Raw genomic sequence first — 22,185 nt, 5'->3', positions numbered from 1 at the left:
AAAAATACTGGCATCCCTACTGCTTTCCTTTAGAATGTAACCTCTCCGATTCAATCATTTTGACATGACTGAAAGCCTAACAAGAGTTAAATGATCTTTTGCCATGTGTGATTTTCGGAAAACATTGGATACAATGATGCATAGTGGGACGGTCTTTCACATAAACTGTTGCGACCTTGCTCGCATAAAAAGTACTTTCATTAACGTTAGGCGTATATTCTAAATATTGCAAGGTGAGTAATCCCTGAACGCACCGATCCTCTGAGCAGCTCTGCATAGGCAGACTCCTGTGCCCACACAGAACCCCACCGAAGCAGAGGAGCTGATTGTAAGATTCCACCCTAAGGAGCTTGTTTTGTGTTTGATAACTGAAGCCAGACACTTTGAACTAGCTTAAAACTAGGCCTCGCCACTGATTAAACACTGATGTATGATTAGTGTGTATCTGGAAATCCCCTCGCCCTTTCCCCCGCCAAGGTGGATTCACAACTCTCCAGTCCACCTGTCAGACAAAAGTAGATTAAGTACCGGCAGCCCTTGCCTCTTCACAGACATTTAGAATATACCTGTCAGGAGATTCAGTGACAGGACGATTTTGCCATTAGTACGCCTTGTTGTTATATTTGGTTGCTGTCATGTAGAGAGGCAAAATACACAAAACTGGTTCAATAGCAGTAAGTGCGGGAATAAAAAGAAATTACACAGTCTTGGTCTTTCCTGAACCATCTGGGTCTGATTCTCATTACATTAAGGAGTCTGTGTAATACATTTATACCCACTTTAAGGGGCATCTGTCTCACCAGAGTGATAAAAAGGGGCCATGGTGTAAATGAGAATCAGGTTCTCTGTCTCCCAGGTATCTGGTTTCCTATTTCCTTCTTGCTGGCTCTTCCTCTTAAAGAGACATGACTGTGTTTCTGCACTGGTATCTTACAGTTACTGCTGGATGATTCTTTAGTAAGTGTGTTCAGTACACATTAATTTACCTAATTTGTATGAGTTTGTACAAAGCGCTCATTAGAATAATTTAGTCTAGGATGTAAATTAAAGACCTATAAAATATGGCCCGTAGTTCTAGTTACCCTGTTTATTCAGAAAACTGGAGCCCCACCTAGACAGACTATTTTCAGGTGAATAGTCTGGATCCAGTCCAGATATGAAATTATTTATTTTTATTTTTAGTTGATGCTTGCTAAATAGAAATTTCAAATGCCCACAATTCTGGTTTTAGTCCTATTCAAGTTTACTCCTGTACGTAGGAAAGAGAGAATGAAAGAATTTATTTTACAGTTGTTACTTTCAATTACTTAGGTGCTGCTCACCAACTGTGGTGAAGAGAGCCATATACGTACCTAGCTAGACAGACAAGTAGAATCCTCCCTATTTTGCATCCCAAAAGAAAACGTACTTTAAAAATATTTGTTCTTGTTGACAGAGTGGTGCTCGAATCAATATTTCAGAAGGTTCCTGTCCAGAAAGAATTGTGACAATAACAGGCCCAACAGATGCAATTTTTAAGGCTTTTTCTATGATTGCATTAAAATTTGAAGAGGTAAGCAAATAAAATACATTTTTCTCTCTTCAAGTTGGAGTACAAATATTGTCTGAATTTTCTCATGTTTGCTTTAATGCTAAATATAATTTGTTTAATGCTCTATTTAATAGCAATGAAAGTGGTTATGTTTTTATAAATACTTTTGGCAGTAATACTGGAAGAGAAATAATGGGTCAATTTACAAGCTGTTTGATCATTTCTTTTGCTTTTCGTAGACTTTAGGGAAAAGCAATTGCTTCCAGTAATGTGCTCTAATGGTGGAAAAAGTGTCTTGGAAATTTCTGGTCCCATTGTGGATTTGATTTGAAAAGAATAATTGCATAACTTATAACTCGGTTTCAGTGTGAATCAGCTTGATAGTGATGTAAATTTTTTATATCAAAAAGAGTATAGATTTCATTCAACTGGAAGATTTTTTAAAAATTATTAAAAGCAAAATATATCATTGCCAATTACCGTATTTAGACTTCAGATTTTAAAATACAATAAATACACTGAAAATAAATAAGCCAAAATAGAGCTTCTCTAGTGTTAAACGTATGCAGCCATGTACATACACCGCTGGATGACATCAGCTTTCACAGGGCAAGTAGAATTAGACGTGCCCAGTACTGGGGTGGGAAACCTCCATGAAAGACCCCAGGGGGCTGTAGAAAGTGGTGGGTGGTACTAATACACTAAGGGTGCTCTTCTCTCTGCATCAGTGTGATGAACTGAAATACCGCATCATGGTGTTAGAAGGCGCCATCTTTCAGATGAGATGTAAAACTGAGGCCTTGTCACATGTGGTGAATAATATTCTTGTAGCACTTTTCTCGAAAGCAAGGAGGCATTTTAGCTAAACTTCAACCCAGACAATTACATTCTGCCTAAGTTCCCCAGTCAGTTTCAATATACATGTTTGCTTTCTTCACTTCCTCCCCTAAACTACTGGGAACAGCTCCTGCATGCTATTAAATAGTTGCCATATTCCAAGAGAATTATGAAACACTTTGGTATCTTCTATGAGGAAAGGGCTCCATAAGGGCCCTATCCTGGAAAGTGCTGAGGGATACCTACAAGGAGCTAGTCACTCCCAATCCGAGTCCGGCCTCATAACTAAGACATCATTAAATGCTCTGTACCTAACGAAGGGCAAGAAAGTTGAGGTTTCAGCATTTGAGATATTTTATTTATTGACTCTCTTGTATTTTAGGTGATAGGTTTGTATCTTAATGTGGCAGTTCTTAGTCAAAAAGGTCATTTACATTCATTGCAGCTACAGTAGCTGTGCATTATGTTATAAAATACCCACATTTGCTTCAAATGTAATTTGCCACGTTTTGATTTAAAAGCCGGGCTTGAATGACGTCTACATCATGCAACCAGTTCTGTTCGCTGTAATTATTTTGAAAGGTCCCCAGGGATAAAAATGGAATATTGGAGAACTATAACTCTGGGAGGCATAACAAAGTACTTGTTCTCACAAATTGCAAATGAGCTATAGACATATCATGTGCCGCTGTTTTAATACATATCACACCTTTCTGTTTTACATTTCTTCAGCCATTTATTTGAACCATAAATCAGAATATTGTTTTCTTGCATTTCTCTATAAAATACTTTTATTCTCCCTTTCAGTATTGCTAACAGCATAACTATGGCGTAACAACCCAGAAGTGTGGCTGTACGGGAAGGTATAAATTGCTCGCCAAAGAAAACTCTTTTTCAATGCGCTCTCAGGGCATAAATCCTGTTTAGAGAAAAAGCTGGCAAACTCTAATGCGCCCTAAGAAATGCTGGGTCTGGGTTTGTGTGAAGACCCTTTTTCAGGCTAAAATTATACTTCATGTAGAGTGGGAGAGAAGAGAGAGAAATGAGAGTTGTCCTTGTTAAATGTTTGCTGCTTCAAAGTTTGTAATAATAATTTACATATTTCTGGAAGCCCCAACTAGATATCATGGCTCTATTGCACTAGGTGTTGTCCAGATATTAAGTAAATATACAGTCCGTGTCCCAGTGTGGGTCATCTTCCCAACCCTCTGAGCTGCTGCAGAGTGGCATTTTTGGAATGGGGCAGAACAGGGTATGCACAGGCGTGTGCCATGCTGGTGATTCCACATAGTTAAAAAATTCAGTGGCAGAGCCAGGATCCTGCCCTGGTTGAGGATAGTACAGTAATCCCAGTGTCATTTGGCTGAGGGTGAGCAAATTGAGTCATTCATTTCACCAGTCGCATGAATATTCACCTAGCATAGTTTAAGATTTTTAGTAATATTTTTGTTTAATTGCTATTCAGTCACCCATCTATTCTCTGCTGTTGCATACCATGGCCTTGGAAGGAGAGGTGAGAAGAAACCCTCCCCTCCCCTAGCCTTGAGAAGGGGTATGTGTATAGGGGGCGGGGAGATAGGCATACCAACAGTAGCTGCTTTGGTTTGTTTTTCTTCAATGTATTATGTCAGAAGATGGCCACATGTTCTCATGTGACCTCTCGGCATAAAGAAAATAGCTTTAAAAGGTGTAGACGGTGACATTCAGTTCTTCTCAGAGTACTCTAAGCACTTCCAGTTCTCAGTTTATCAGTGTCAAATCAATGGAAACCGGTGACTCACTGAGGTCTGCCTTTTTCAACTGAGGAACTTTTTTGAAGAAAAAAAAAAAAGTGTGGTAGCTAACTTCATTTAGTTCATGTGACATCACACGCCCCTTAACACAGAGTGTAGCAGGTTTGACATTGTTACAACCATGTTAGCTATTTGTGTTTGTAGCTAGAGCTCCTCCATAGCCTTAGCCAGCTAAGCCACATTAAAATACAATTTGTCCTGTATACAGTAGAGTTCAAATGTGTTTGCTAACACCTTGGGGGGAGGGGGTGAACCACCTTTCGTCCCAGTCATTTGTACTCTAGTAGCACGTAGGCGCCACAAGAGTGGACCCGACTCTCTTGTGCTAGGCACCGTACAAATCCATAACCGCAGCAACATGGTCCTTGCCACAAAGAACAACTCCATGATCTTCAGCAGGGCTGTACAGGATTTCACCCTGACTGTGTTTTAGATGATCACTGGATAAATGATCATCCCAACCCAAACCTATAGAAAATGAGCATAAGACGTTTCCTGATAAGAGCTAATAACTGTTCACCCTTTTATGGTTTTGAGTAGCTTGTTCTAAATCAGGGGTGGGCAAACTTTTTGGCCCAAGGGCCACATCAGGGTGCAAAACTGTATGGAGGGCTGGTAGGGAAGGCTGTGCCTCCCAAAACAGCCTAGCCCCCGCCCCCTATCTGCCCCTCCCACTTCCCACACCCTGACTGTCCCCCTCAGAACCCCCGACCATCCAACCCCCCCTGCTCCTTGTCCCCTGACTGCCCCCTCCTGGGATCCCCTGCCCCAAACTGCCCCCCCCAGGATTCCACCCCCTATCCAATCCCCCCTGCCCCTGACTGCCCCGACCTATCCACACCCCTGCCCCGTGACAGGCCCCTTGGACTCCCATGCCCTATCCAATCCCCCCTGTTCCCTGACCCCTGACCACCCCAGAACCTCCATCCCATCCAACCGCCCCCTGGTCCCTGTCCCCTGACGGCCTCCCGGGACCTCCCGCCCCTAACCACCCCTGCTCCCTGTCCCCTGACTGTGCCCCGGATCCCCCTACCCAACCTTTCCACCACCGCATGCGCGCCGCCTCCACCCCCTTACCATGCCGCTCAGAGCGGCAGGAGCTTGCAGCCCCACTGCCTGCGCGGCGGCTTGGCTGAGTGGGAGGGGAAACAGCGGGGGAGGGGCCAGGGGCGAGCCTCCTGGGCCAGGAGCTCGGGGGCCAGGCAGGACGGTCCTGCGGGCCGGAGTTTGCCCATCTCTGTTCTAAATCGAAATCCATCCATCCATCAAGTTGGCTAAAATCATTCATAAGTCGTTACCCTCTGGAGCAAGGCAGTCCTTTTCCTTAATGCCCAGAGCCTCACCCACGGATGCTTTTGGGCAGAATAAACTATGATAACATTTTTTTGTCTTTGTACTATCCATCCGTCACTAAGTTCTGTGGATTGCTTCTGACACAGTGAGGTGCACTGGTGGTTGAACAAAATGCTCTTGGTAAGTGAATACCAGCTCAATGCTGGTTTTTTTGCTTTCAAGATAAAGTTATGTGAAATCTTCATTTCAACACCACAGGTACCTAACTGGGGAGAAACACATCCCGGGAGGACATGAGAGCCCTCAAACAACCCCGCCTTTCTAATACCAGTAAATAATCAAAACATATAATAATCAACATAAAACATAAAATAATCAAAACCTAGTGTAAGGAAGCCAGGCCTAAAAGAGATTTTTCTGCACTGGTATTGTTTCCTGCCTTTTACCAAAAAGCTTTAACAATCTCTCAGGGCAACAGGCATGTTACTTTCTAGCAGGTTGCTAATGAATTCATATGCTTGCTAGACAAGCCCAGTTTGGATCACCCTGATGATTAAAATAGGCACTTTTATCTAGAGGGAAACCAGGCCTATGAAAAATGGCAAAACTCAACATCGATTGTAGACGTTGCAGCTGGCAAAGACATCTTAGATCACCAAATCTGTCTTCCCTTGCAAATGCATGGGATTATCTCCTGCTATAGTAATTAGCAGGTAGAGCTCCGTGCATAATGCCGAGAAACATTCCCAAAATGTGTTTGAAAAATGTTGTGAAAATCCATATTTATTTGCAAATATTCACAAAATACTTGCTCGGCTGCATTAGATGGGTAAAAATGGGGGGGGGGGAGGAAGAGTTAATCAGATAATTATCTGATCAGCTTTCTTATCAAGTATGAAACCAATACTACACAGATACTAAATTGTCATAGACCAGCTGAGGATCTGCCCAATAGTCTCATGGCTGTTTGCTGAGCACTGAGCTAGAATGGTTCTACGTATGGCAGATTTACTGCACAGCTAGCCAGGGTGTGAATCTACCATGCAGCAGCTTGCCCTGCAGTAATGTTGCACATGGGCACCACATGACTTGGAATGCAGCTTAGCGTGCAATATGCCAGCCACGCTCTGAGACTTTCAGTGTGCTGTGGCAGTGTCCCTGTGGGACGGTACTGCACAGCAAGCTGGTGCTATAGATTCATATCCTGGCTTGCCATGCAGTAGCCCTTACTCTCAGACACTTTGCTGGCTACTGATGGGAGGGATGCTTCAGTGGTTAGGCAGGTAACCTGGTATTTAGGAGATCCAGGTAGAGGTGCCGACTTTGTGATTTGCGGGGGGGGTGCTTGACCCCCGCTCCGCCCCAGACCCCACCCCCGCTCCACCCCTTCCCCCAAGCACCCACCCCGTCTCTTCCCGGCCCAATCAACCCCCTCCCTCAAGCGCGCCCTGCCCCCGCTCCTCCCCCTCCATCCCAGCGCCTCCTGCACCCCGCTGAACAGCTGATTGCGGTGGGGGGAAGAGCTGATCATGGGGCTGAGGTGCTGAGCACCCACTATTTTATTTCCAGCCCCGGAGCACCCACGGAGTCGGCACCTATGGATCCAGGTACAATTCCCTGTTCTGCCATAGACTTCCTGTACAACTGGGGCAAGTCACATAGTGTGTCTGTGCCTTAGTTCCCCATCTGTAAAATGGGGATGATAGCACTTCCTGCCCCCCCAGGGGCATTGTGAAGGTAAATATATTACGGATTGTGGGGTCCTCAAATACTACAATACTATAACACTAAAACTTCAGTTAGCTGGCTGGGGAGTCAGGGGGGCTCGCCACACTTCCATAGCTCTTTTGGGCCAGATTCTGCATAGGTGGGAGGCCTCCTCAGCAGAGGCACTACAGTTCCCCCCGTTTCCTCCCTTTCCCCCTCCCCACAACACCAGACATGAGCTGAGACTAGGCAGCCGGGAAGCTGGCTCTGCCCGTCAGTGTGCCAGGCATCGCGGTCACAATCAGCTTCCAAGGCTGCTCCTGGCCCAGCACAGCTATGTACTGCCTCATATACAAATCTGTTGGCAAAGCCCCACTTAGCTCCTAATGAACGTTAGCTGTGTAGGAAAGATAGGGATGCGCACATATTTTTGTTACATCAACAGGAACATTTTATCACGGCTGTCTAGTTTTAAAACTCACTTTCCAAAACCTAAACAGAATGAAAACATTGCATGTAGCTGCCCAATATTGTCTATTAACAGAGCAACTTGGAAATATCGCTAAATGTTGGCTGAATTTTTTTCCATATGCTAAGAAAATATTTTACTCGCTGCAGAATAAAGCAATCACAGGTCTACATTACTGTATAGAACAGAATAGAAGCCAAGTATTCATTTGCCAGCATTTCTTTAATGAAGTTGTTATAAAACTAATCCACTCTAAACCACTCATGAATATGGCATTATAATTTAATGTTAGAAATTTTCTTTTTATGGCTACATGTAAATTAAGTGGTGACTTTCTAAGAATGCTTAGAACAAAATATATTACTACACAAAGAATAGCTCCCAAAGTTCACCATAATAATGCAAAGTTATGGAGTAAAGTACTTAAAACTTAGGCCCTGATTCTGCAAGCGCTTACATGAATGCTTAATTTTATTCATGGGAGCAGTCTTCTTGGCCAGCAGTGCTGCTCATGTGCATAAATTAAGCACAGGTGTGTTTGTAGGACCAAGGTCTTGGGGGGAAATGATCAAAATAAGGATCGGTGTTTAAAAAAAGAAAAAGTGGAATGAAGAGTTAGAATTGTGAATACAAAATGTTGTTACTTTAAAATCTGACCTTGTCAATTTGTACTTTATATACCTGAGACAACCGGGAAAATAAAGTATATAAGGAATTTATTGGTGGCACAGATAGCATCACCTATATTTAATGTTGTCTGACACTTTCCATTATAACATCCTGTTTTCAGTTGCTTATTACTCTGCCAAACTTAAACAATGTAGACTGAAATTTTCCAGCTGGGTGTCTGCCTAAGACTGCATTTTTCTGAGGAAGTTTCATCTAAGTTTAGCAACTAAATTTGGTGAAGATTCCATCTGCACTGAGCATGCTTTATCCACACAAAGTGATTGCTCATGTTCCAGTCCCGGATTGATTAGGAATTTCCTGCACTTGTTGCTCCTGGCTGCGAGGTGCTGCTGCAGTTCCAGGCATCAGGAGTGAGAGGAATTCCACACATAGTCTTCCAAGTTTTTTTCCCCAGGATGCAAGGAAATATTCAATCTTGGAAAGACGTGATATGTTGTTGTTTATAGAGCCAGACTGGCTGCCAATGAGCCAGGCAGATAACATGGCAAGAAACCAGGAAAATTTTGAAACCTGCCTGAACCATGAGAACCCTGCCTGATGTCCACTGGAATATTGTTGAAACTGACATATTCCTGCAGATTGTTGACAAATTGACATTTTCCCATGGAAAAAAATGTTCGCTTGGAAATTTTCTGACCTGCTCTAACCAGGAGCCAGTAATTCCTGAGTGCTGGCCCTTTTCTGACATCCTTGTGGCTTTGGGCATCTCTATGCTCCTCTCTTTGCAGTTTTTCCTTTTTTAAAAAACGGTGAGGTTAATACACAGAGCGGGTGCTGTGGCCATAAATTAATTGTTTATGAAGTTTGAAGTTGCTGAATATTATTAATGTATTAGTCCCAGATCAAATGGTAGAAATTGCTTATTCAAAATGTGAGAGAACTTGGCAATCTTTTGTGACATAGGGCTTGCCTGTCTTTGAAGTGAAAGGCATGTTATATATCTGTGGCATACCACCAGCTAACAGCAACTTGGCAAAATTTGATGGCATCCCACTTCTAAAAACCTAGTTGTGGCTTGCATTTGTACAGCACCTTACACAATGGGGTCGTGGTCCATGTCTAGGCTCCTAGACACTGTGGTAATACAAATTTGTATTCATGTACAAAAGAATATGTATATATATTACACTGTATGTGTTTCAGATGCATGCATGCCACAACTTGCTGTAACCTGTATTGCTTTGTTTTGGATTGTAACCTCTTGCTGACAGTAAATATGACATGATGCAGCGTCGATGAGGGAAATCGCCTAAGAATTAACCTGTGGCAGGCAGCCATGCCTCATTGTGCTGGGAGTCTGTCAGCTTTTTTTAAGCAAAACAGGGTCAGGCTGGGCCAACACTTAGATGGAAAACCTCTAATGTAAGAAATACCAAAGTACTCCTGGTCATTAGGATAGCACTTTTCATTACTGTACTAACGTACCAACATAGCATCAGGCAGCACTGTACTCCTTGAGGTCCTCTCTTTTGCGTGAGAGGTGGAACCAAGGTCCTGATCGCTCATGGTCATTAAAGATCTCATGGCACTTTTCATGAGATTAGAAGTGTCAATCCTGATGGTTTGGGACAAATTATATTTTGGGTAATTACAGTAACTCTGTCAACCTAAATTCTCCCTCAATTAGTTACGATATTTTCCTTTCCTCTAGGTCCTAAGCTCCTGTGTGCTGTTAAACAGCTGCTGTACTCCATCTCAGAGATGGGCAAAGTTACCTTAACCTATGTCAAAGCGCTGGTGTGCCTTAATTAGTTAATGTTGACAAAAGTATGTTGCAATGCTCTTATGAAAGATGCTATAGAATTGCACGGTAGTGTTTGTGGCTTTTTATTTCCAACGACATCTAGGATTCTGGAATGCTCTCAGCTGTAGCACATTCTATAGTGGGAAGATAAGCATTATAATTTCATTTGTAATAAAAATATTACATCAGGGGATTCCGATTTGTGCTTGCAAAGGAGAATTTGAATAAGCAAAGCACATTTAACACAAATCTGAGGCTAGCAACCGGCAGAACTCTAAAATGCTCACTGAAGGGTACAGTAGAATCTCACTGATCAGATGAGATGAGATGAACAGGTGGTTGCTGCTGTGTATGCAATTCCCACAGCCATATCTGCATACTTGGATTACATAGCTATGACACAAAAGAGTTTAGGAAAAGTTAAGCAGTGTTGAGAATGCTTTGAGATCTGCAGGAAAATTAAATATGGGAAACTTCAAAATATTTATCAAAATAATAGTCCTTGCTCTCCCATGTCTGTTGACTAATGTTGTTTATTGTTTCTCCGTTGTTTCCTTCGTATTAAAAGTGCTAACAAATATAATGTGATTTGTTAGCTGATCAGAGACTGTCTTTGTGCCTACATATTTCAGCACTTGGAATCAACAGTTCCATTGCCATGATGTCATCATGCAGTTCATGCTTCCGGGGTGCCACCAGCAGAGCTGGCTGCTTTATGTGCTACAAAAACATGATTAGCTTCCATTTTACCAATTCTCCGAGAACAGCTTGAGTATTTACTTTGATCCTCTTAAGTGCTAAGAGGAATGACAAATCCTCAACTAATTCTTACTGACGTTATTACAGGACATAAATGCTTCAATGACAAACAGCACGGTGACAAGCAAACCACCTGTGACACTGCGACTTGTAGTCCCTGCAAGTCAGTGTGGATCCCTTATAGGAAAAGGGGGTTCCAAAATCAAAGAAATCAGGGAGGTAAGTTCTAGGATTCCAACAGGGGATGCTAGGTAACTTTATGTAGCTAAATGTCCTAATATGTCCATTTAAAGAGTATGGCTTACAGCATCCTGCCACCATAGCTGGTTCATTGCATTAATGTAAATATTTTGTGAATGGAATGCTAAGCTAAATCAGCTGTGAAAGGTGTCAAAAACATCTGTAGACTCATGAAATCTGAGCATCTACAGTGGCATAACCAGTTTTAGAAGCAATTTGTCTTTCCATGTCGCAACCCTTCAGAAAGTAACTCCGACCTTCAAGATCTTTAGTGCACAGCTGGCATTCGGATACACATTTGAGAAGAGGAAAAAGCAAGATGCCACATAGCAAAGGAACAGTTTAACACAGAATTGTTTCTTCAACTTTTAAAAAAATCCATAAATACCTCAAATAATCTAGGGCTTAAGTACTGCTAAGCCTTTTCTAATCTGAGCGTTTCAAATTACAGCCTCTGTAGCCAGAAAAAGCCAAGTAATTTAAAGGGACACTGTCCAAGTTAGTAGGCATAATATTTAACTTACCTTGATTTGTCAAATTGGTTTTCTAACTGTATTCCATACTCCCTTTACTCCCCATCCTGCCTCCAATATTATGGCTTCACAGGTGGCCTAATTTCACATATACTGATCCTGAGAAACTCATATAGAATTTTTTAATCCAAGCTATTTCTTAGGACATCCACTCCACCCCAAAATCCACTGAGGCCATAACCTCTCTGAAGCAGCTCTGTAACAGAGGGTCTGTGGGTTTTATTGTTGTTTTGCTTTTGTTTTGAGACCTCTCCTGGACTTTGCTTTTGGAGCTGCAGGCAGTTGGGGGGGCATGGAACTATGTGAAGAGAAACTCCGCAAGAAGATCCTCATGGAAATATGTTCCCCCTTGCAGCCTCCAACCCTCCTCTGGGTTTTAGTGGGAGGAGGAGTGATCTGGCATTAAGTGTGTGGGCTCAGAAATTAATAATTATAGCAAAAATGTTATTGATAACTATATCTTATGATCTATCCATGATGAGAAGTGCTTCTTAACTTCTTAACATTCAGACTGCAGAGCTAAGCCAAATGGGTACAAGTTTATATTTATTTGTTTGTTTGATTAGATAGATTTCAGCCACAATAAAAAATGCCCATACAAAAGGTACTAAGCACCTGAACAATTGATTAAATCTACAGCAACATAATAATGACCACTCAGCAACATTAAGTACTCATGTACAGGAAATACATCACATAATCATGTCTAGATAACAGATACATTTGAGTTTTCCTTTCGATTAAATCTTATCAGATAGACAGTGTTTGGATAACTTTTTAATATTAAATTTACAATGCCAATTACCAATTTTCCTCTAGTCACAAACTGCCAAGATATTTTTAGATCAATTACCAATTTTATAAACCTAATACATCAACAAAATGTATGCTATCGTGACAAAACTTTTGCAGAATTTTTTGAAAGTCAGTCAAACAATTAATAATCAGATATATTCTAGGGGTATTTTGTACCTACTTTTGAACAGAACTTTTTGAAAAATGGCATGTTCATCCTATGGAAAATTCCAATGTTTCAATGTTTGTTTTTGTCCTGAAATGGGGACAAAGTGTAGAAATATGCAATATTTTCACAAAAGGAAAGGTTCAAAAAAATTCAGTTTGGAAATATTGAACCAAAAACATTTGACATTTTTGATCAAAATGTTGAGTTGAAATTAAATGTTTTGTTTTGTTTTGCATTTTCCTGTCAAAAAAATTCATTGAAATTTCTTTTTTATGAAAGGTTTTGATGAAATCACATAGTTGGCAAATGTCTTTGATTGAAAAGTTGTGACCAGCTCTAGTTCTGAATATGTTTATTTAGATTAGTGTAACAATAAGTAGGGAAGTGGTCAAAAGTAGAAAGAGCAGTCAGGTGCCCAAATCCCTTGGCTGTCCCCTGAATTCCTTCATTTGTTACCAAATTTGATTATTGCCCAAATTGTGCAACCACAGTTGATTCTGGGGGTGATTCTTATTTCTGGGGGAAATTCAACACTTTTGGCCCCCTATTGTAAGGTATTAGGTCAAAAGAACAGTGTGAACTAACTCCCTCTCCCTTTCTGTAAACCTAAAGATAATGGCAAAGTTTTGCTCTCAGTTTCACACATGCCATCCCACTATAGGCAAAGAGTTGTAAAGATTAGCAATTTGAGTGATTGAATGGCACAGCTGTAACTGAGACGCAGTATTTGACCCAGAGTATTTTGTACAAGGCCTGCTGGTACTCTGAAAACTTTGTTTTAAATGATGAGTACTGCCCAAATGAAAAAGGATCAACCATCCTCTCAAGATGCATTCTAATCTCATCATCACGCAACACATTGAGCAGCAGCAGTATGACAGATGTTCTTTTATACTCAATTCTGTACCCAGCAGCAACATGTTGTCTGCCTCAGTATTTTCAAGACCTGATTTTAAAAAAAAGAAGAGGCACAATGACATGAAAGATTGATCAAATTATGGTGACATTCCAAAGCATATTAGAGAGACCCATAATGGATATTCTGAGTTTAAACAGCACTAGTGAACAGAAGATGTAATCAGTAATTTAATCAGTCTCTGGAAAAAGAGTAAGATGTGTTGTGTATGGCCAACAGCAAACTAAATTAACTCCTTACTGACTGACACAAAATCAATGCAAGGCAAAAACATTTGTATCCACAAGTCAGAAATAGATTGTGTGTATAATGTATGAAAATACTAATTCAATAGAAATAGTTTTTGTTATTTTTTTCCCATCAATTGAAAAAGGCTTACAAGATTTTTGCTGGGTTATACCAAGAATGATTTTGGCCTCAAGTCTTTTTTTTTTTTTTTTTTTTTTTAACTAAGAACCATTACTGTCAAGATTAAGGAGGGGAAAAAACCACTGGCTCATTACATGGTTAGGTTCATTAGTGAACTAGAAACTGATGATGTGCATATGTTTAATCAACACTAATAATAATTTAGAAGTGCACCTGTATTGCTCTGCATCACTGAGATATTCCAGAGTATAAAGCAACCCCAATTTTCATTCAGTAAAATGACCGCAGTCATCAGTTCGTTAAGGAATCACCCATCCATGATTGGAATTCATTTGGGAGGCTGAAGCTCTTCAGACAGTTATTTTTTTAATGATCATCTTAATGATTGTGAAAGTCCTTAGTGGAAAAATCCACTGTATCTGCAGTACTCTCTGTTTCAGGAAGATGGGAGACTTCCCAATGTATTCATTTAACAACCATTGATAACTACACTTTCTACCATTGAGAATGCTTGCAAACTTGACTTCCGTATGCAAATCTACACTCGGCAGTTTTATATATATACAGCATAAAGCTAGCAGAGAACAGGCACGTTTTAGATATCTCTGTGCTTTATCAGATTATTTGTTATTGGTGAATAAATGGCTTCTAATGTGCAGCTGTATTTTGACAACACTAATGTTTGTTTCGTTTGTTTTTTTCTTAAGTCCACAGGGGCCCAGGTACAAGTAGCAGGGGATATGTTGCCAAATTCAACAGAACGTGCTGTAACTATATCGGGCACTCCGGATGCCATTATTCAGTGTGTAAAACAAATCTGTGTGGTCATGCTAGAGGTAAGAGAGCACTTAAAAACGTTGAGGTTCATACTGATAATGTTCAGAAATTATATTAATTTCCTCCAAATCCCCCCACTCTCTCTCAAGCCCTGATCCTATAAGAAGCTGATCTCCCCCAACTCCCAGTGATTTCAAGACTAGTTGTCAACGCTTCTGGTTTTAGACTGCACAGTGCCTCACTGATCAAACCATTAGAGCAGGATCTACTTACCATGAATACAACCCTTCGACACTGATTGTCATTAAAAAGTCAACAGCTAGTGGAAAACCACAAGTCCCACCCCAAATCAGGATAAAAAGTAGAAACCTCAGTATTTTCCATGAAACAGAATACCCTGTAACACTTCATGCTGACATTATTGAAATATTTGGTTTTGATATGGTTGAAACATTTCAATAAGGTCATCGTTTTGTTTCTATAATGTCAAAATGTTTCATTTTTAATTTGTCGCTTTGATTATATTATATTGCTATCATCTGCTTTTTTAATATAGTATAATATAACTTTATCAAAACAAAATGTTCTGGCCTTATTGAAGCCAAATGCATCAATAAGGTCTAAACGAAATATTTTAACCTCACCAAAATGAAACGTTTTAATAATTTATTGTTGAAAATGTTGACAAAATTAATACATTTCCTCCAAAACATTTCAATGTTGTTGAATTGACATTTTCCAGTGGAAAAACATTCTGTCAAAAAAAATGTTCCATTACTTCTAATCCAGTGGTTCTCAAAACCAGTGTGCCACTTGTTCAGGGAAAGCCCCTGGGGGCCGGACCAGTTTGTTTACCTGCCGCGTCCGCAGGTTCAGCCGATTGCAGCTCCCACTGGCCGCCATTCGCCACTCCAGGCCAATGGGGGCTGCGGGAATGGCAGCAAGCATGTCCCTTGGCCCACGCCGTTTCCCGCAGCCCCCATTGGCCTGGAGCGGCGAACCGCAGCCAGTGAAAGCCGCAATCGGCCGAACCTGCGGACGCGGCAGGTAAACAAACCGGTCCGGCCCGCCAGGGGCTTTCCCTGAACAAGCGGCGGACCAGCTTTGAGAACCACTGATCTAGTCAAAAATTACCACGCTATGATGCCTGACATCCAACAGTTATTCTTTATTCTAAATATAGTAGGATGTGTGGCATCTCTGATACTACAATCTGATCACTCTTGTCTGGTTAGTAGCAACCACTCCACATCAAAAGAGAATGCAACCTAATAAATATCAATGTTATAAACTATTATTATTGTAAGGACCAAAGTTTGTCTTGCAGATAAGGGGCTCTTGCTTCAGTTGGCATTAGATGTGCATAAAAATGTAGCAAAACAGAAAGACCAAAACTGGTTTTCAGTATTTTCTATTAGCCACAGAGAGCTTGGCATGACTTTGTGAAGAATTGATAAACTGTTGGAATATAAAAAATCCATTTCTCTGTGTGTAGAATTTAGAATATAATTTAAAGGGCGTGATTTTGAAAAGGGCTTAATTCTGTCCTTTCACTTCCCATTTTGTTCTCACAGCTTTGCAGATGCAAATAACTGCAGGAACAATTTTGCATCTCCCATTACTGGCATGTAGTCATTTAACTACCTGCTTTGTGGATGCAGGCAGTAGTCTGATGTCTAAATTATATTAATTACACCCATAGTTATTTGAAGAGACAAACCGGGGCCAGAGAGTCGTTTTCTGCCTATAGAGCCATTTTCTTTGAGATAAACAGTTCTGAAAGTATAGAAAACAGAACTTGTTTAATTTTAGAGATAATAAACTAGAGACAGCAAATTACCAGTTTGAAGCCTTAGAGAAGACAATGATGTAACTGCATTTTGCTTCTTCAAACATTAAAGCGTACATAAAATAAATGTGTTTAATTTGTTCAATGTATTTAATTTGGCAAGGGTCACTGCTTTATTAAAATCAAATAGTCAATAATAGAGAATTAGGATGTGGAAATGTTATTTAGTGGTGGTGGTGGTTGATTGCAGTAGTGCCTAGAGGTCAGGACTCCATTGTGCCAGACACTATGCAGATAATTTGAAGCCTGTTTTACAGGATTGTTCCCAGGGCCATTTTGTCTGTCTTAGTCTCTATAAAGAAATATTCATGCTTGGTCAAGTATTTACTGATCACATTTTTATCTACTGACTCTCAGAACAATTTTCTTCTTCTGTTACTTGGAGAGGACCCGTCTTACTCCCATTGAAGGCAGTGAAAATAGGCCTACACTAGTCATGACTTTCCTCTACACTTCTCACTCTGAGTTCAGTGGAATGCAGGATCTGGCCCATTTAATTATCCCCCGAGTTCAATGAGCGTGGTGACTATAGCACAGACTGAAAATTCTTATTTCACTTTTATACTGGGACACTTGGCTGTGTGACAGCGCACAAAGGGTTATCAACTGAATGTATTGTTCTCTTTTAACAGGTTTGGGCAAAGAGAGAACGCTGGGGAGAGTCTCCCAAAAGATTGGCAAGTTTCAAAATTGGCACCTAACTTCCTTAGATCTCATGAAAAGCTAAATTCATTCCCAGGCCCCTTGAATCTTTACCAAATTATTGTGGAAACAAAAACAAACCTGTCTGCATTTTTCTTTTGCCTACGTAATAAGGACCTTAGCCCATACCCCTGAAGTGAGTGTGAATTTTGCCACTGAATTCAATGGGAGCACGATCTGGGCTCTTGCGAGAATATGCTGGTGAATGGGGCAGAGGCATGTAATTGCTGTGTGAGGTGAACAAAGTAAAAAATGATTTTATTTGAGCTACTTAATTCCACATCTTGATATGTTTTTGCTTTCAGTCCCCACCCAAAGGTGCCACCATTCCCTACCGTCCCAAACCTGCCTCTGCACCTATCATTTTTGCAGGTGGCCAGGTAAGAGCAGACACCATTTTGGCTTCAGCTGGAAACCACACCGTCTTGGCCCAACCTCAGCCAGCGCCTGTTAGTTTTCACCTTTTATACTTTTTTGCCTGGTATAGTATGAATGTGTTTTATCCAGTGTGGATTGTTATTGCTTGCAGAAAAGGAGAACACTGTGTTATAAACTTAAAATGAAAACAAGTCAAGGGCTTCTTTTAACTTGTCTTCTGTATTGTTATTGAATAAACCTCTGATACTTGTACCCTATTCATTTCAGTGATGTCCCTGACACTGGGTTGTTTTGTTTTGTTTTTTCTCTCTGTCTCTTCCAGTAAATGCAACATCATAGTTGATGTTGCCAGGAACTTGTCACCTACCATGAGTAGCTGCATCAGGGATATTCTGCTTGCTACCTGACAACACATTAGAGAAGTGGTTCTCAAACTTTTTTTTTTCATGGGCCACTTGAAAATTGCTGAGAGTCTCGCCGGACCACTTAATGATCTTTCCAAATGTTGTTTGTACCATTAGCTAACTACTGTAAAGCACTTTGGATAAAAGCACTATTTAAAAAAAAACCTTATTAATAATTAACATTTTTGGTTCTACAAATAAAAGCACACAACTCATATTTTAATATCAGTAATGTTACCTTTCTAATGCGATGGCTGTGTCCTCTCTCCCCCACTGTGGCAGCCTCCAAACTGGGGCTGGGAAAGAGGGGGATCTGTCCCCCACCACAGCAGCCCCGGAGCTGGGGCTGGGAAGGAGGGCCGTCTCTCCCTGGCAGCCGCAGCCCGGGAGCTGGGGAAAGTCGCCTCTTTCTCTGGCCACCGCAGCCCGGCAGGTTTCAAATTCCTCCCTCCCCCTCTTCTCGCCCCACTGCCCCTCCCACCTAGCCCCTATTTCCCCCCCCCCCCCCAGGCCAACACCTCACCTTACATGTGTGTCTTCTCCAGGGTCCAGGCACCTAATTAGTGGAGCCACCCCTGCGCAGCTCCACTAATTAGGTGGGTGGCCCTTCATTCTGTTGTGTGCGGCCACCCAGGCGCGCACCTTAGGGGGAACTAGCTGCGGACCACCTGAATGGAGCTCACGAACCACTGGTGGTCCACGAACCCCAGTTTGAGAACCTCTGAAATAGAGTATAACTCTGTAATCTTCTACAATAGAAAGGAACAAAAATAAGACAACTGGTATTTTGTCAAGATTTAAAATTAGGTTCTGCAGTAAGGAGGTCATTTGTTCTGTTGTAAAGAGACTGGTATCCAAAATCAGAAATGCTTTAATGGAACAAACCTTTGTATTATTTTTTTAAGTTGCGGTTTCATCAATTTTATAAAGTAATATAACTAAGTTACCATATTGATCAGCTTTCACCATGTGATCACAGAGTACAGAGCTTCTGCTGAAGAAATGCTCTTCTAGTTTTCAAGGTTTCATAATTTTAATATTCCATAGGGCCCAGTCATGACTTCCTGGGTAAAATATGCACACAAGAAGTATTATATGCTGTATTATTTTTACTATTATTTCTTACGGTGGTGCCTATGGCCCAACCAAGAATGGGGCCCCTTTGTGGTAGGCATAGTAACAGAGCAGTAGACCATCTCTGTCCTGACGAGGTTCCGCCTGTTCTGCACAGCCTGATTTATACCATATCCAAAGCTTTGTTGTTGTTTGCTTTTTTACATGGTGGAGGTTTGGCTGTTCCCCCCACATCTTGCTGCCCCTTCAAGCCATATGACCATGGTTCCCACCCACTTTCAGCCCTTCTGTGGTGTTTCCATACAATGTATCTTGTTCTTCCCTTTGGATATTGCCTTGAAATAGGCATACTAACCTGGTGCTTCATTGCAGCTTGCCCTATCATCATCTAATGTGGAGAAAGGCAGCTGTTGATAAACTGGCATCCCAACAATACACACAGCCAGTGGACTATCTAGACGTGCCACTGATATGATGTGTGAGCTGTTGTGCCAACAGTTCACCTAGAACACCATTTCTCCACGATCGCTTATGTTATGGCCAAATGAGAGGCCTTCCCCTGACTGTTTTCAGAGTGATGTCCTAGAGTGTCAAGTCACCCCCTCGCTTGGAACTATATGAGAACAGATGGCATCTGTAGCTGCCATAGCACCCATTTGGAGCACCTCGGGGTTCTGTAGAGCTGCTGGTTCATAGGAAGGCTACATCTCATAAGTGCATCAAAGAGCAGGTCAGGCCATTATGGATTAAAAGTTTTTCCAACATTATTATTCGATAACGCTAACTAGCCACTTTACAAAAATTTTAATATCCTTTATATTGACTCTCCAGTTACGGTCATGGTTGGCAGAAGTATTTTATGGTAAATTTTGAGAAAAAAAAAAAAACCTAACTCAATATTAATTCCTCCTATCCAGGTCTGCTGCTCTTACTTTGACTAGTATTCTTCAGAGTAAGATGCCTACTTTCTTAATTGATAGAATTGAAATTATTTTTCCAGAATTTGATCTCAGCTGACTGTGAAAGTTCACAGAGTAAGTTACGCCAGACATATATTTTAAGTTTATAGTGTGGTGTTCTCCTTTAAAGCAGATGTATATATATTCAGTGATGCACAGTAGCAGTGCTGTAAATGGTGTTACCATCAAAGATTGTCTCAGTGCATAACAAATTACTCAAATAAAAGAATACTAAAAGTAGGCACTAGAATGCTCTCAACAGTTGGAATAAGAATTTGAAATTCTGTCTTATCATATAGTGTAACAGATTGCTGGATTCTAATCATCTTTAGTTTTATAAATCACAAAGAAAACAGCTGGGTGTTCTATATTTTTATTCACACGGCCTAATTCAATCAAGAAAAAAGTAGCTGATTCCGATATTTTGTGTGCACCTTTGAACCTGTAGTCTCTTCCTTATTAGGCAAATTCTTCAGTACCTTAGAAAATGGTAGTGGTGGGCTTGGGAGATAGCAAGGAAAGGATTTCTCATGGATTTTATTTCTAGTGTCAAAATATAGTATATGCATTATGTTTTTGATAGTGTAATAAGAAATCCTGATTACAAATTAATATTGAAAACAAAATAAAATGGTATCAGCAGTGAAGAGATGCTGGATGGGGTCACTCTCCCGTCCTGTAGGATCAGTTTCAGTTCTAAATTATTCCATGGTTAAGCTGAAAGATTTGGGGGTTTGTTTGTTTCTTAACTATACTCTGCATATCAAGCTACCCTGGAAAAATCAAACACCTACTATTATTTGACGAGATGGGATTTTGCATGGGTTTTGCTGCTTTAAACATTTTTTTAATCCTCTCTGTCCTTTTCTCAGTATGGTATTAAGTAGCAGAACGGAAAGGAAGGTGAACACAGTGCTGCCTTTCTCTTAGCTCTTAAATGAAATCCAGCATATGCAGTTGGGTTTTTTTGTTTCTTTAAACAATCTGAAAGCACCACCCATGTCTGAAAGAAACAAGGTTTCGTCCCATTTGTCTATCCATATTTTTTGTACATTACCCTATCCCAAAAATGCACACTTCCAGCATTGTCTCTTCAGGGACAGACTTTGCCCTGACTTACCCTTCATTCAATCTCAGTTGCGTCACAGGCTGTAAATCAGGGCAAATTTTAGACCCAGGGGACCAACCATTCCCGCTTTCATTGAAGTCAGTGGCAAAATTTCCATTGACTTTATTGGGAACAGGATCCCACCCCCTGGTTTGTAGATTAAAGCCACCATTTCCTCTTTCCATGCATTTGGTCAATTATTTTTATTTATTATTTCTGTTTCAGTAACTCCCAAAATGTGCTTGGCTTGTTCCAACAATGGAGAGGACACAGTCCTGCCCTGAAGCGTTTTACAATCTGAAGTGCAAAGGTGCTGGAACTAGGGGTGCTGGGGGTGCTGCCACATCCCCTGGCTTGAAGTGGTCTCCATCATGTGCAGGGTTTACAGTTTGGTTCCATGGCTCTCCGCCCCCTCACCGTAGAAATTGTTCCAGCGTCTCTGCTGAAGTGTGCTCTTTCTACTATATTTGAAATGGAGCTAGGCTCAGATTGAACACAGCTGAAGTAGGTCAAAGGTATAGTGAGGTGCTTTTCAGTCCAAATGATTTGCCCGCAGAATTAAACCCCAATCCAGCAGAATATTTAAGCACGATATCAAAGGGACTACTCTCATGCTTGAAGTTAAACACCTGCATTAGGCTCTGACCCAGCAAAACAATTAAGCACGTGCTCAACTTTAAGCATGTGCTTATGTCTATCCCTGTTCAGCAAAGCATTTAAACATATGCTGAGCTTTAAGCATGTCCTTAAATGACACTGCTCTTGGTGGAACTTAAGCATGTGCTTTTGTGTTTTTCTGGCTCAGGGCCTTAATTTACAATTGACCAAAGTGTTACAAACCTCCACATAACTGACTATGCACATGACTAGTCCCATTGTATTCAATAGCACTCGTGCGCATAAAGATACTCTCAGGCATAAGTATTTGTAGGATTGGAGCCCGACTTCATAAGTAACTTTAAAATAAAGGAAATGTTTCTGCTCAAGGAGAGAAGTGCTGGTGTACAAATTTCTAATAAGCAGCTGGAACGTTTAATTAAACTCCGTTAAATGAATTGTTCTATCATTTTCAGAAAATTCATTTCTTTC

The 22,185-nt window shown here is 41.0% G+C and overlaps 1 protein-coding gene across 12 annotated transcripts in view; it reads left to right on the top strand.

Annotated features, from left to right (window-relative positions):
- The window catches only part of LOC311516291 (poly(rC)-binding protein 3-like), a 723,448-nt gene that overhangs the window by 663,086 nt on the left and 38,177 nt on the right, over positions 1–22,185 (top strand). For 10 of the 12 annotated variants that reach the window (XM_084620199.1, XM_084620200.1, XM_084620197.1 and 7 more), the window contains 4 exons: positions 1,436–1,552; positions 10,911–11,042; positions 14,553–14,681; positions 17,479–17,622. In XM_084620199.1, the coding sequence (XP_084476325.1) occupies positions 1,436–1,552; positions 10,911–11,042; positions 14,553–14,681; positions 17,479–17,622 (522 nt within the window). The remainder of the gene's footprint in view (positions 1–1,435; positions 1,553–10,910; positions 11,043–14,552; positions 14,682–17,478; positions 17,623–22,185) is intronic. The other 2 variants (XM_084620207.1, XM_084620208.1) reach the window with 1 other exon arrangement.

Source organism: Lepidochelys olivacea (assembly GCF_965140295.1).
Source record: "Lepidochelys olivacea isolate rLepOli2 genome assembly, chromosome: 2".
Lineage (NCBI taxonomy): Eukaryota > Metazoa > Chordata > Testudines > Cheloniidae > Lepidochelys > Lepidochelys olivacea.
The sequence above is the reverse complement of the archived record's forward strand: the minus strand, read 5'-3'. Positions and strand labels throughout refer to the sequence as shown.